Source organism: Pogona vitticeps, chromosome 3 (assembly GCF_051106095.1).
Source record: "Pogona vitticeps strain Pit_001003342236 chromosome 3, PviZW2.1, whole genome shotgun sequence".
NCBI classification, from domain to species: domain Eukaryota; kingdom Metazoa; phylum Chordata; class Lepidosauria; order Squamata; family Agamidae; genus Pogona; species Pogona vitticeps.
Window position 1 is genome coordinate 113,335,443 of NC_135785.1, and position 13,566 is coordinate 113,349,008.

Here is a 13,566-nt window from a genome sequence, read left to right on the forward strand (position 1 = left end):
TGATTTTAGGCACCTTTTTTATTCATTCATTCATTCATTCCGTTTTTTTAAGCTGATTTTTTACAGATCGGTGTGGGGTTGAAATCACACATCAAAGGCTCCTCGGCAGGATGTAAGTGCTATCCTTCTGAAGTTGCTAATTGTCCTACCTGCTGCAGCTCCTTGTGGAGATGAAAATCGTCCTCCTCACCCCGCCCCGCACCCACTGCTGCCTCCTCCCTCCCTCCCTCCCTCCCTCACGTCAATACGCCGCTTGTTTTACACATGTCCTGTGGATCACCTTTGATTCCCCCGGTTTAGAACTGTAACGAGGCCTCTTCTCGACCCTCCCCCCCCCTCGTCGCGCTCGCGGAAAAAAGGCCTTTCCCACATCTAACTCTACCTTAAGACAATTAATCTTTGAGTCCTTTCACCCTGGGAGGCAGGACAAATACAACGGGAAAACAGATAGAAGTCTCTCCGGTTTTGTAAGGAAAACAGCTGTTCCAAGCACTTTAATGCAAATGAACACGAATGAAGAATGGGGTCGGGCTGGGCTTTCTTTCTTCCTGAGTTTTACTGCCTTTCTGTTTATCAGTGGGGCTTGACAACAAAAGAGCACAACGGGAGGGGCCCATTCTGGGACGTGTTTTCGAATTATTCCTACAGGATTCACAGGCAGGAATATCCATAGGGAACGCCGGAGTCTTCCCTGACTCTCTGTATCTCTTGTTGGGCTAGGTAATGAATGTTCTCTTGGGTTTGTTCAGCAGTTTCAAAGGCATCCACGTTCCCCTAACCCCAACCCCCCAGGTAGATCTACCAGCAGATCAAAACGGTGATGTCGTACTTTAAGAGTTAGAGCGGAAAGATACATAAGTACAGTACTGAAGACCAGGAAGTCACGGGGCAAGAATTTACTTCCCAGAATACAGCGGGAAGGTTGGAAGAGGAATATCTATTTTCCTGTCTAATCGTGGACAGAAGTTCAGGATCCTGAACCAAGCGCTTTGCTGCGCAGGCCTCGCGAACAGTATAGGGCCAGGGAAGGCTCTGTGCCCTTAGGTGTTTGAAATACTACCCCTAAAATCTTAACAATGCTGAGTTAGAAGCCTACGCAATTGAATAAAGTGGCCTTATTGCCAAGTTAAACGTCCAACGTCCTCTGTTCGATATCCCAGCCTTGGTCTAGGTGTGGCCCTTTCTCTTATCTTTGAGGCCCACTACTAAGGGGTAATGATCGCCCGTGGTTGCTGTTAAGAGTCCAACGACCCACTTGGAATAATAACAAGCCACCTATTTTTGATACTGCTGTGGATCGCCGTCCATTCGTAAAAAGCCAAGCGGGCTGTTTGTGTTCCCCAGCCCCTCGAGCTAGCCGCAGGATGGGCTCTGAAATTAACACGGGCCCTGTTCCAAAGTCGAAGAGGTCAAAGCCCTTAGACTGGGGCGCAGAGTCCGCACCGCTTCTAGGATTCAGCGTCTTTACTGCTACTTTGCTGGAGGGGGGGGGATGGAGGTGGCGTGGAGGGAGCAGGTGTGTGTGTAGGGGGGGGGTGTTGGGAGAAAGGTCTTTTGCCGCCTCGGCGTCTAGCTCTGCGAGGATTCCTGCTCCGAAATCGGCCACGACCCCTGGAAGCCCCCCCCCCCGCCTTATTCTTCGCTCGTCGAGCGTGTTTTATATCTCCTACTGACCTTTTTGTAATACTGTAGTATATATGCGGGCCCGTCATGTCCGATCTAGAAACAAAAAGGAAAAACTTTCGAATATATATATTATATATAATATAGTAAACAAAGAACATACGTAAATGGAATACATTTACATTGTTCCTTTAAAGGACAAGTTAAGATGACTGAAGTTTGAGAAGACAAGCAACAGAGGTCTCTTTTTGTAAAAACACACACACAAACGCAAATGCGAGTTGGGAAGGCGTTTAAGAAAAAAGAGTCGATACGGAAATCTTCGAGGACAGACCGAGACTGGGGAGAATGTTTTACTGTTCTTTGCTTCCCCCGCCCCTTTTTGAAACAAGCCGAGGGGAAACTGCTTTCTAAAGGACGGGGCGTTGAAAACAAAACACGCAACCCGTATTGCCCCGAATGTACGTCTCGCCGCCCGGTCCCAACATCGTTCATTCGGGCCTTAAGCGAGCTTTCTATTCCATAGGGCTTACTCGTAAGCAAGTACTTCTCGGGACTGCACCGTTCAAGCTCAGCCCATGAGAAAGTGCTCCTGCAAGCAGGCTTCCACAGCGTTTGCCGCAGGAGAACTTCCCGCGGGACTGTGCTAGGTATTTAGACCGAAAACCCATCTTTGCGGGCAAGATGTTAAAGGGGGAGACATCGCGACAGAGAGGAGATCCATAGGACAAACTGGAAGGAAACCGTGCAGGGCGAGGTGGGGGAATATAGAGGAGTGGGTGGAGGCAGCAATTGTGGACAAATACTTGAAAGGCTGCAATGAATCGCCTTTGATCCCAGGCCCTTCGCGATCCAGCCTGCCCCCCCCGCCTTCTGCCGCTCCTTCCTCGCTGTCGTCTCCTCCCTGCTCCGTGCTGTCAGTATTGGCATTTCGCGGGCTGTTCAAGATGTCAATCTTAATCTCGTTTTAAACATTCCGCTGTGCCAGCCGATGGAGAGACGGATTGGCGATAAAATGTCAATAATGTTCCTGCCTCCTTTGTCTCTCTCTCTCTCTCTCTCTCTCTCTCTCTCTCCCTCCCACTCACTCCCTTCCCTCTTTCATTTCTCCACTCGCCCGGCTCCCGAGGCGCGATCGCTGGGCCACCAGCTCGCCTCTCCCTCCCTGCAAGGCGCCCGGGTCAGGCAAAGTCACCTTCCCGAGCCTTTCCCGTTTACTCGGGAGTAAGTCCAGCTGCACTCGGTAGAACGCCCCTCCTAAACCCGGGGCACCAGTCTTCCGGCCCACGTCTTGCTACGGCAATTGTGTCTACTCGGAAGTCGGTCCCAGAGGGCGTCCAGAGGGGCTTCTTCTGAAGGACGCGGAACTCGGGTGACCGACCGCCCTGCTCTCGCCAAGACCGGGCGCCCTCGCCGAAGCGGATTGCGGCGGCATTCCGGCGAAGGACGCCCTACGCCTGTTTGCTCGGCAGTCGCTTCTACTGGGTAAAACCAGGCCTCTGCCAGGCCACACTGTGAGGAGGAGGGCTCGATTCTTAATTACGCAAGACTCGGGACCGACGAGGAATGCTCTCCCTCCCGCCCGCCCTCCCCCCCCCATAGTCCTGGGATCGCGGTGGGTCACGGAACACGCTGCCCGAGTCGCTCCGTGTTTTGGTTGGCAGACAAATTGCATTCGCTGGGAGAGCGATTTACTCTTTCAATTGAACGGCTCTCTTTTCAGGGGAAGTCGTCTGTCTGTCTGTCTGTCTGCCTGCCTGTCTGCCTGTCTCTGTCTCCCTTTCCCAGCCCCCCCCCCAGCCCCGCTTCTTCCTTCAAGTCGCACTAGGCTTGTAATCAGCAACAAAACCTGACATAAATCAAGGGAGGATTGACAGGGGCTGACAAATAACTGATTGATTGCGGTTGGGGAGCATTGACAACTGATGAAGGAGAGGCGAGGAGAAAGGCTCCCCACCCCACCCCAAAAAAGGGGCGGCAGAAGAAGAGGAGGAGGAGGAGGAGGAGGAGAGGCGGGCGAGGGGAGGGGAGGGGAAGAGAGGAGGGCGAAGGAGGAGCGGAGCCTCGGCAACATGTGACACGCGTCTCTCCCAATCTCTGCCCAGAACCTCCGAGTGTCACCACAGTCCTGATTGGAGGGTTCTTGATTCGTACTTCGGGAGGAAAGGAGGGCTTCCAGCTCTTCCGTTTCGCGCTGTAGAAAAATAATTACTGTAAAAAAAATGTTACGCGATCGGCAAGATTTACCCCCCCAATCACCCGAATTTAAAAAAATGAGAGAGAGAGAACAAATCACTTGACAATTTGCTGGCGTTCTGAAAGAGGATACAACCCAAAACACCCCGCATCGGCAGCGTTGATTAAGGAGAAAAAACAAAACCAAACAAATCCGTGTATTTTTCCGTACCTTCCGCATCTAATGGCGCTTTTATGGGTCGCACTGCAGAGATATGTAAGGCTCTGCGCGTAGCCAGGAATATAAATCTCTTTCAAACTTCGCACTTTTTTCCTCTTCTAGAGAGCTTTAAAGTGCCCCCCGTAAAAACAAACAAACAAAATCCTTACAAGGGATCATATTATTCGCGAGGGGAAAAAATAGTGCGGAGTGGTGAGCGGGAAACACAAAACTGACATCAGCCCATCCATCCATCCATCCATCCATCCATCCTGGCCTTAGGAGCCCCGACCAGAAGAGGGCAAGGCACAGGAGAGGAAAGAAAGAAAGAGACTATTAAATCCCACGTAGAAGGCTGCTGGTGCTGGAAAAGCCCCTGAAGAAGGAAGGTGACGTCACATCCCCTTGACCCTCCAATCACCTCGGGGTCCCATTTGATTGGAAGGCGGCAAAGGCTTTAATCTCTGACTAATTCTGCTGCTTTTGAAGTGAGTTTCTTTGCCAGATCCGAGGCTGGATGGGCAGCGGCTCGCATCACAGCTGAACAGGGGAGGCGGAGGAAAAAAAAAGAGGCTGTCGGGAGGCAGCCCGGAGCAAGCAAGCAAGCAAGCAAGCAGACCAGCCAGCCAGCCAGCCAGAGCGAGGAGAGGGACTGGGACTGGGGAAAACAGAAATCCAGATCTTCCCTCACGACCCTCCCTTCCCCTCCCACCTGAACAGCAACCAAAAAAACCCAAAACAAAACACGGGATTATTTCTCCTTTCTAGTATCCTTCCTTTAACCAGATCCCGAGCCACCTTTCTGATTCTTTTTTTATCTTGGATCATCCACCCTCTCCCAACAAGGACAATTTTTTTTTCAAAAAAACATATATTTTTTGAAAGAAGCCTATTTTAAAAACAGCCACCATCAACTGACCAACACGTGTGTATGTGAATCTCTTCTCTCCCCCCCACCCCACCCCCTTCTTTAAGAATTGAAAGCAGACGCCCCGTTTCGGCTCTTGATCAGCGTGGCCGGCGCTCCCCCACCCCGCCAGTTTTCATGCGAGGCTTTGGGTCATGATTACATCCCCCTTGCTTTCTGCCGTAAGAAGTAGTCAGCACGGAGGAGGAGGAGGTGGTGGAGGAGCAGGAGGAGGAGGCGCGAGAGACCTCGGAAACAGCAGCAGCAGCAGCAGCAGCTCTGATCTTCCCTGGCAAAGCGGACTCACTGGGAATCCTACAAGCAGCAGCAGCGGCAGCGGCAGCGGCGCCGCCACCAAGCCTTTCTTTCACTCCGTCCCACCCTCGGATCCTTTACGACAGGCAAACCGCCTCCCCATCAAAGTCTTGAAAATGCTCACGGCTCGGACTGGACACATTTTGCACCCTGAATACCTTCAGCCTTTGCCTTCCACGCCCGTCAGCCCCATCGAGGTAAGAGCACCGCAGTCTTCTTGGGGTGTGTGTTGTGAGCGCGGGCGAGTGAGTGAGTGAGCGAGCAGTCAAGTCAGTCCTGCCGGCTCGGGCGATCCCCTTAACACACACGGGAATCCTTTGTAAGCCGCGCTCCGGTTTCCAGACTTTTAAACCGTCTCCCCGTCCTTAAAACACATACCCAATGCAATACCGGCATTTCCCGAGGAGCGCGATGGCATCATGTTTACTCGGAAGTCAGCCTTCTTGTGTATGTGGGAGTTTATTGCTAGATATGTATTTGGACGAAGTTGCGGCCTCTCCGTCCGCGTAGACTTTATACAGTGCTTTGAATTACAGTATCTCTGTCGGGGAGTACAGTAACTCCCTTTGGCTTAAATGAGACTGACTTCCACTTTCCAATCCTCATGGTTTTGCATTAAGACTACTTAACACGGGGGCCCACTTATCTCTTGCAATACACACGAGTGTTTCCCCCCCCCCGCCCCAAACACGTCCTAGCCTTTATTTCGCGTGGAGCAATGGAGTAAAAGAGCACAATATTATGTGTAGTACGGGCCTCGTCAGCCTTCGGCAGGCTCCTTTTCGAAGGACTTCTTTGATCTCTTATGCTGTGTAAATTTTTTTTTAAATAAAACAACCCACCGCTCCCGTGACTCTAGTAGGTTGGGTGGGGAACTGCCTGTGGGAGAGTGTTCTTGATCTTGGCAACGATAACGCTGCAAACTGGTCTTTAGGCGTACTGCAATGGGGGGGGCGGTATCGGGGAAGGGGAATGTGAGGAAAGGAGTGGGCTTTTCAGCTGGGGGGGGGTTCGCCCCAAGCAAGGGCCCGTCTTGTCAGGGAGGGTCCACTCACTTAAGCTGGACTCAAAGAACGGCTGGCCGGGGATGCGGTGCTGGTGTGTGCGTGTGTGTGTGCGTGTGAAACAAGTTATAATCTTGTGACCGACTTCAAAGCAAACAACCTTTCAGGTTTTGAAATGCACAATTACTAGAGAGTCCCGAATTTCCCGGGTGCCTATGTGGGCGCAGGAAAGGCGTCGGAGAGGCGGCTTTCGCCTCTCAGCTGCGGCAACGGGGCTCGCCTTTCCTTCGGGACTTTTCTCCGGCCCTCTGCCTCTCTCTCTCTCCCCCCCCCCCCCACCATATCTCCGCCTAGCGAGGCCTTCTCACTAAACGTCTGCATTTCTCCTTCTCTTTCTCCTCCTTCCCGCCCGGATTTCTGCAGCTAGATGCGAAGAAGAGCCCGCTGGCCCTCCTGGCCCAGACTTGCTCGCAGATCGGCAAGCCCGACCCGTCGCCCTCTTCCAAACTCTCTTCGGTCACGTCCAACGGCGGCGGCGGCGACAAGGAGGGGTCCAAGTCGGGCCCGCTGAAGCTCAGCGACATCGGCGTGGAGGACAAGTCGAGCTTCAAGCCTTACTCCAAGCCCGGCGCCGACAAGAAGGAGCCCTCGGCGGGCCTCGGCGGCTCGGCGGCGGCCTCGGGGGGAGGCTCGGGCGGCGGCGGCGGCGGCGGCGAGAAGTCGGGCTTCCGGGTGCCGAGCGCCACCTGCCAGCCGTTCACGCCAAGGACAGGCAGCCCCACCTCCAGCGCCTCGGCCTGCTCGCCCGGCTTGCTGTCCGGCGGCGAGGGCAAGGGCGGCGGCGGCGGCGGCGGCGGCGGCGATGGGGACAAGAAGGACGCCTCCTCGGAGGGCGGCTGCGGCGGCAAGGGGAGCGCGGAGTCGAGCGGCGGCGCCCACGGCCGGCTGGGCGCGGGCTGTGGCGGGATTACGGCGGAGCTGAGCCAGGCCCACGAGAGCGCCAAGGGCCTCCTGGCCGGCTCGTCCTCCTCCAACTCCTCCTCGTCGTCCTCCTCGTCGTCCGCCTCCTCGGACTCTTCCTGCGGCGGCGGCGGCAGCAACGCGGTCACCTCGTCGGCCGCCGCCGCCGCCGCCGCCGCCGCCTCGGTGCTGGGCTCCGGCTTGGTGGCCCCGGTGTCGCCCTACAAGCCCGGCCAGACGGTCTTCCCGCTGCCGCCGGCCGGCATGAGCTACCCGGGGACGCTGGCCGGCGCCTACGCGGGCTACCCGCCGCAGTTCCTCCCTCACGGCGTGGCCCTGGACCCCACCAAGTCGGGCAGCCTGGTGGGCGCGCAGCTGGCCGGCAGCCTGGGCTGCAGCAAGGCCGGGGCCGGCTCGAGCCCGCTGGCCGGCGCCTCGCCGCCCTCCGTCATGACGGCCAGCCTGTGCCGAGACCCCTATTGCCTCAGCTACCACTGCGCCAGCCACCTGGCCGCCGGCGCCGCCGCCGCCGCCAGCGCCTCCTGCGCCCACGACCAGGCGCTCAAGTCCGGCTACCCGCTGGTCTACCCGACGCACCCGCTCCACACGGTCCACTCCTCGCTGAGCGGCACCACCCCGCCCTCGCTGGCCGGCCACCCCTTGTACCCCTACGGCTTCATGCTCCCCAACGACCCGCAGCCCCACATCTGCAACTGGGTGTCGGCCAACGGACCCTGCGACAAGCGCTTCGCCACCTCCGAGGAGCTCCTCAGCCACTTGCGGACTCACACGGCCTTCCCGGGGACGGACAAGCTGCTCTCCAGCTACCCCAGCTCCACCTCCTTAGCCAGCGCGGCGGCGGCGGCCATGGCTTGCCACATGCACATCCCGACCACGGGGGCCCCCGGCAGTCCCGGCACGCTGGCTTTGCGCAGCCCGCACCACGCCTTGGGACTCAGCAGCCGCTACCACCCTTATTCCAAGAGCCCCTTGCCCACCCCCGGAGCCCCAGTGCCTGTCCCCGCGGCCACGGGACCCTATTACTCCCCTTACGCACTCTATGGGCAAAGACTGACGACAGCGTCCGCTTTGGGATACCAGTGAGTTTTTTGGGGGGTTCCTTTGATTTTGATGGGGGCTTCTTTTTTTCTTTCTTTTTGGTCAAGGGGGATTGGGGTGAGAGCGAAATTTAAAGCAACACTTCTGGGGGAAAAGAACATAAAGCAATCCTTCAAAACTTTCTTTTAAAAAAAACCGCAAACAGAAAATTGAAATTTGACTTCTTTTTATATATATATATATATATATAAAGATAGTGTTCATCTTGAGGACTGGATCCATGGGCACTGTATTTATTTATGTTAGCTTCAAGCGGGACGATGAATCAATAAAAGTGCATTACCTAACTTCAGCTCAATAGGCTTAAAAAAGGAAGAAAAAAATTAAAAGTGGAAACACCCGTTGTAGAATATAAATAAATAAAAAGGAAACAAAAAAATAGAGGTCTTCTCTTTAATGTTACTTTAAAATTGATATGATTGTATTGTACGTTCTTATTTAATGTCTCAATGGGGGTGGGTGGGGAAAAACCCTAAATGCATGCTCTTTTTTTACAAAAAAATCAAACCAACAACACCACTTAACTTGCAATTTGTCACCTCGAATTTCAAATTGCAATTATTTTTTAAAATGTATGCCATGGCAGAAGGAAAATGGGTATTTTTTTGTATATATTCTGGAAGAAAACAGAACCCGACAACAACTCTATTCCAAAAACCTCCATTTGCCTTATTTTTGTTCTTTAAAAGGAACACTTAACTATTTTTTATTTTTTAAGTCCACCCTGTAGGAGGGGGAGAAACAAGGATGACGTCATGTATTTAAAACAATAGACAATGTATCACTTTAAAAGATTAAAATTCCGTATATTTGATGTATTAAAAAGTTTTACTTTTGTTTCGAAAGCATCTTTGGCGTTTGTTATAAATGTGGACGTGGATGAAAAGTAACAAGGGGAAGGGAGACCTAGGTGCTCCAGTAATAATAGTAATACTATAAAGTTTATTAATACCCAACTTTTCAGTCCTATGCCTGAAAATAAGATATCCCTGCTTCATTATTATTATTATTATTATTATTATTATTATTATTATTATTATTATTATTATTATTATTATTATTATTATTATTATTATTATTATTATTATTATTATTATTAACAAACTAAGAATCTGAATGCAAAAACAAAGAAAATAGTTTAAATTACTCCCGCTTGTTTCCAAGGAAAACCAAAGCTTTTTATTATGGCTAATAGTAGCCGGCTTTGGTAAAGGATGATGGATATAGTGACGCAGAAAATAGTAAAGCTTCTGTGATTGGGACTCAGCGGGCCATGGGGGCAGCATAGATATCATGGAGTCCATCGTCGACACATACCGTTTTGCGTCTTTTACAAAATAAAAAAAATGAATAAATAAGCCAAAATAGAAGAAAACGTCGGGCCTGACTGAGCGAGAAAGTTTCTTGCGGAAGCCGAAGGAAATTAACAGGAGTTGTGTAACAGCTGCGGAGTTCTTGCACAGCTCAAGCCGGGGAGGCACCGAGGACGCCGTCCTGCTGGGTTGTTGTCCTTCCTTGTTCTTAATTCAACTCCGGGTTTCTTAAAACTTGCGCAATTTTGAATTGAAGATTCTCTGTTCCCGTTGTTTCGAGTGAGACAAGAGGCACGCATCTTTTAAATCATTCTTTTTAAATGGTGGAGGTGTTTATTATACGGTTTGATCTCGCTTTGGGAACGAACAAAGCTTCTGAAAGCGAGTCGGGAGCGTCCAGAATTGAAAATACTGTATGAGTTACCCTCCAGAAGATCTTTCCTCACTTGTAAACCTCGTATTACCGGGGAAGCCCAGCGGATTTCAGGCGAGGAGGGTGTTACTGGTAGGGTGAAATCCGAGCATTTCTGTTTCTCAGGGATGCGCCCTCTTGACCCGCATTGTGGACCTCACTCTTGAGCCGCCTCTCACAGATTCTTACGAGATCTTGATCAAGCGACAGAGGAATTTGTTGAGGGAGGTTGAGAAAATGGCCTGCCGCTGAAAGGCCGCCAGTCCACCGGGCACTGTGAGGACCCGCTGGGCTCTGAAGGCGAGGGTCCCGCCGCTGTGTTCCGGATCCCCAAAGGAGATGATTTCAAGGAGCCCCCCGGAATTCGTGGTGGCCCTTCCGGGTGTCTCTGCCTAGGGGGGGGTTTAGCCCTCGGCGTTGCTCAGGGGTTCGTCCCAGGCCCTGCAATCTCTTCCACATGACTGCCAAGGCAGCGATGCAGAAAAACTGCATTTTTAGGTTTGCTAAGAGTTTAAGAACACCATTCTTAGGAGGCTTGTGTGGAGATTAAAAATCCGACGGAAAGCTCTAGAATTTAGCGGTGTGAAGGGAACACAGGATGTAAGCGCCATTTATTGCAGGGGAGGGGGAGACACGCGAAAGCCCTTCGCCTTTACGTTCCGTTGACTTTCCTTTAGGCGCCTTGTTCTTCCAAGGAGCCAAAATGGGTAGCGGCCGCGTAGGCAAAGCCAGGAAGCACCTCAGCTGCCGAATGGAAAAACCGGTCGCTAACAAATGGTACGTTTCCCGAAAGGATCAGCAACAGCACCGCTTTCCCCTCTTCCGTTTTAAAATCAGAGCCCAGAACTGTGCCATCAAGCACGTGTGTACGTCCGCCCTCCTCCAAAGGAGGTTGGTTGGGTTACCCGCTTGGTCTGGGTTGTGTGGATGTTTTCTTGGTCTGTGTGTAGGCTCCCTCTTCCTCTCACTAGTTTGTAGGTTAGCAACACACTGTGACGGAGATGAAACATAGATGACACTCCTTACTGTTGTTGTTTAGTCCTTAAGTCGTGTCGGACCCTTCGTGACCCCATGGACCAGAGCACGCCAGGCCCTCGGGTCTTCCAGTGTCTCCCGGAGTTGGGTCAAATTCATGCTGGTAGCTTCGTACACTCCGTAAGGACAGGGAAAGAGAGGAGGAAAAACAGGGGAAAGGCCCTGTGATAAATAATGGCCGAAATATCTTGCCTAGATATTTCTACCAAGTAACTAACCACCTTAAACGAGGGAAGAAGGCCCCTGGATGGTGGCTTTTCCTGCTTTGTGAATGTCAGGCTCCTTTGGCTGGGGCTGTCCCTGGACCGGAATCTCAGGATCGCCTTAGCCTGTGGTTCAGACGACCAGAAGGGCGGAAAGGGGTTTTTCCCTTTCCCTCCACGTGGTGTTGTTATTTGCTGTTAGCATTATGATTTTCAAGGAATTTTAGCTGGGGTGACTTTTTCAAGCCAAGGGTTATTAACAAATCAAGTGGCAGTGAAGTGGGGGAGGGAGAACGAAACCGAGGCAAGTAACTGGTTTGGAGGCAAAAAGCTGTGTTCCTATGCCTAGGAAGGGCACAAATTCCAACCGCTCTGGATGTGATGTGACTCGGGAGGTAGCAGAAACTTGTGACTGCTTAAAGACTGTAGCTTTTTATTTGTCACAAGCTTGGCTAGGCTACAGCCATATCTTAAGTTCACTGGAGGTTGTGTATTATTTTAACTCCTTGCCGGCAATCTTTGTTTTAAAACAGCTAACCAAAATCTCCTTGATAAGGCAGAAGCCTCTTTTCATCCTGCAGAAAAAATTATAAACTGAGGGTTATTTTAAAGGTCTGGCGTGTCTAATTAAGGGTGCCTCTTTCTGAGAGCAAAATGGGCTATCTGAGATGGGGGTTCCCAAAAGGGGCAACGTCTCTGGGTGCATTTCCCTTGCACAAATGAAAGTGAAATGAATAGGAGCTACCCTCTTGCGTAACCCTCCCTCCCTCCCTGAGCTGGATCTAAACTTAGTCACGAGCAGAGTAGACTCGTGGAAATCAAAGGGTTAGGTTAATCGTGACCAGTGGCAGTATCGTTGATTTCTGTACGTCTACTCGAAGCATGGGTAATTTGGGATCCAGCCCGTCCGTTTCAATTGCCTTTGCTCAGGGGAATGTTCCTTCCGAGTGGGTTCTCTGTTCTGGCTGTAATGGGTCAGCTGAGGTCACTAGTATAGGCACTTACCTGGCCCAAGTCCCTTTGAATTCAACTGAGCGTTCTTTTGTAGTCATATGCTAAGCATGTTTACTCAGAAGTAAGTCCCAGTGAAATCCCGGGGAGTAAGCTTGGAAATGGTGGTGGTGGCGGCGAGATGCTGGAGTTCAATGATCCGCATCACAAGTCAGTTAACCCCCGATACTTACTTCAAACCAAGTAAACCGGACTTTCATCCCACCCCCCACCCCCATGCAGCCCTTTGAAGCCAAATAGCCCTTTAATCCTCCTCTAAATCCAAGCATAGCGGCTTAGCTGAGTTGTAGATGGGGCGCCGTTTGGAACAAGTGACTAACAGTTAATGCACCATTAAAAACTTTCTGTTGGTATTTATGTGAGTTTTCTAACTTGCCTTGGTTGTTCAAATATTTGATCCCGCGAAAGATTGCCTAGCTGTTTATGCTGAAAGGCAAGGAACGTGGGGGGGGGGGGGGGAGAGGAGATCGGATTGGGGTGGGAGGCCGGAGTTTTCCAAAAAGTTATACTTTTATTTCTTTATTTAAAGGCAAGATGGGTTTCGACCTTCCCCCTCCCTTTGTGTCTTGTTACAACTGAATGTATTGCGAAGCTGACAGCCAGCCGCCGGCCCTTGTTAGGCACGTCGAAGTTAGCCAGCTCCAAAATTCAGCATCAAGAAGACGAGCAACAGATAGGCATCCGGTCCCTGCTACCCCAAAACGAGAATCCAGCCTCTCGCATCCGCCTGATCCGAATCAGACATCCAAGCGGTTCAGTTAACCGGTGTTCGCCCCCTTCTTCGATTTTCTTTGGTTCAGTTAATTCTAAGCTAAGGGGATCCTACACGTCCATGTATGGAAAGTCCCACCCTTTCAAAGTATTTATTCGAGACACTTTTTTGGTGGCATTTTTCTCTAAAATAGACCCGAGTAAAATAATGCAAGATCGATAGCTAGATTCTAAAATGCACAATGGAGCAATTCCTTTATTTAGGATCAAACAAAAGGTCACCGAAATTGTGAGTAAGCTTTCCAGTTACACAGAACTCTTTATCTGATAGGATGCTAATTGAAAGGGGAGAGGAAAAGTTGACTTCATGATGATTTATTTTTTTAAAAAAAAATCTAATAAGCTGTCAGATAGGCTCCCTAGAGGTAAGAAATAATTAATGAATTAGTAAGGTGAATCTTGATAAATGGGGTACTTGCGAGAAAGTCTCTCTGTGTGGAGATATCTGTTTATCGTATCAATCAGGAAAGGTCATCTCAACTAGACTCCGGAGCAACT

The 13,566-nt window shown here is 51.3% G+C and overlaps 1 protein-coding gene and 1 long non-coding RNA gene across 2 annotated transcripts; one reads left to right on the top strand and one right to left on the bottom strand.

The window, feature by feature from the left end:
- On the bottom strand, positions 1 to 4,172 carry LOC144588364 (uncharacterized). Its single transcript, XR_013543884.1, has 2 exons — positions 4,031 to 4,172; positions 1 to 3,817 (listed from the first exon to the last, which is right to left on the bottom strand). It is a non-coding gene; the product is annotated as an uncharacterized LOC144588364 (long non-coding RNA).
- On the top strand, positions 3,813 to 9,168 carry ZNF503 (zinc finger protein 503). The gene is made up of 2 exons (XM_072995003.2): positions 3,813 to 5,437; positions 6,668 to 9,168. Exons 1-2 carry the CDS (start codon positions 5,081 to 5,083, stop codon positions 8,306 to 8,308), a joined length of 1,998 nt encoding a protein of 665 aa, XP_072851104.2. The 5' UTR covers positions 3,813 to 5,080; the 3' UTR covers positions 8,309 to 9,168.
- The last annotated feature ends 4,398 nt before the right edge of the window (positions 9,169 to 13,566 follow it).

Excerpts from the sequence above, each read along its gene's own strand:
- ZNF503 (XM_072995003.2), top strand. The coding sequence starts at position 5,081 with ATGATTACATCCCCCTTGCTTTCTGCCGTAAGAAGTAGTCAGCACGGA. Across the intron at positions 5,438-6,667 it reads CGCCCGTCAGCCCCATCGAG|CTAGATGCGAAGAAGAGCCC; the intron begins GTAAGAGCACCG and ends GGATTTCTGCAG.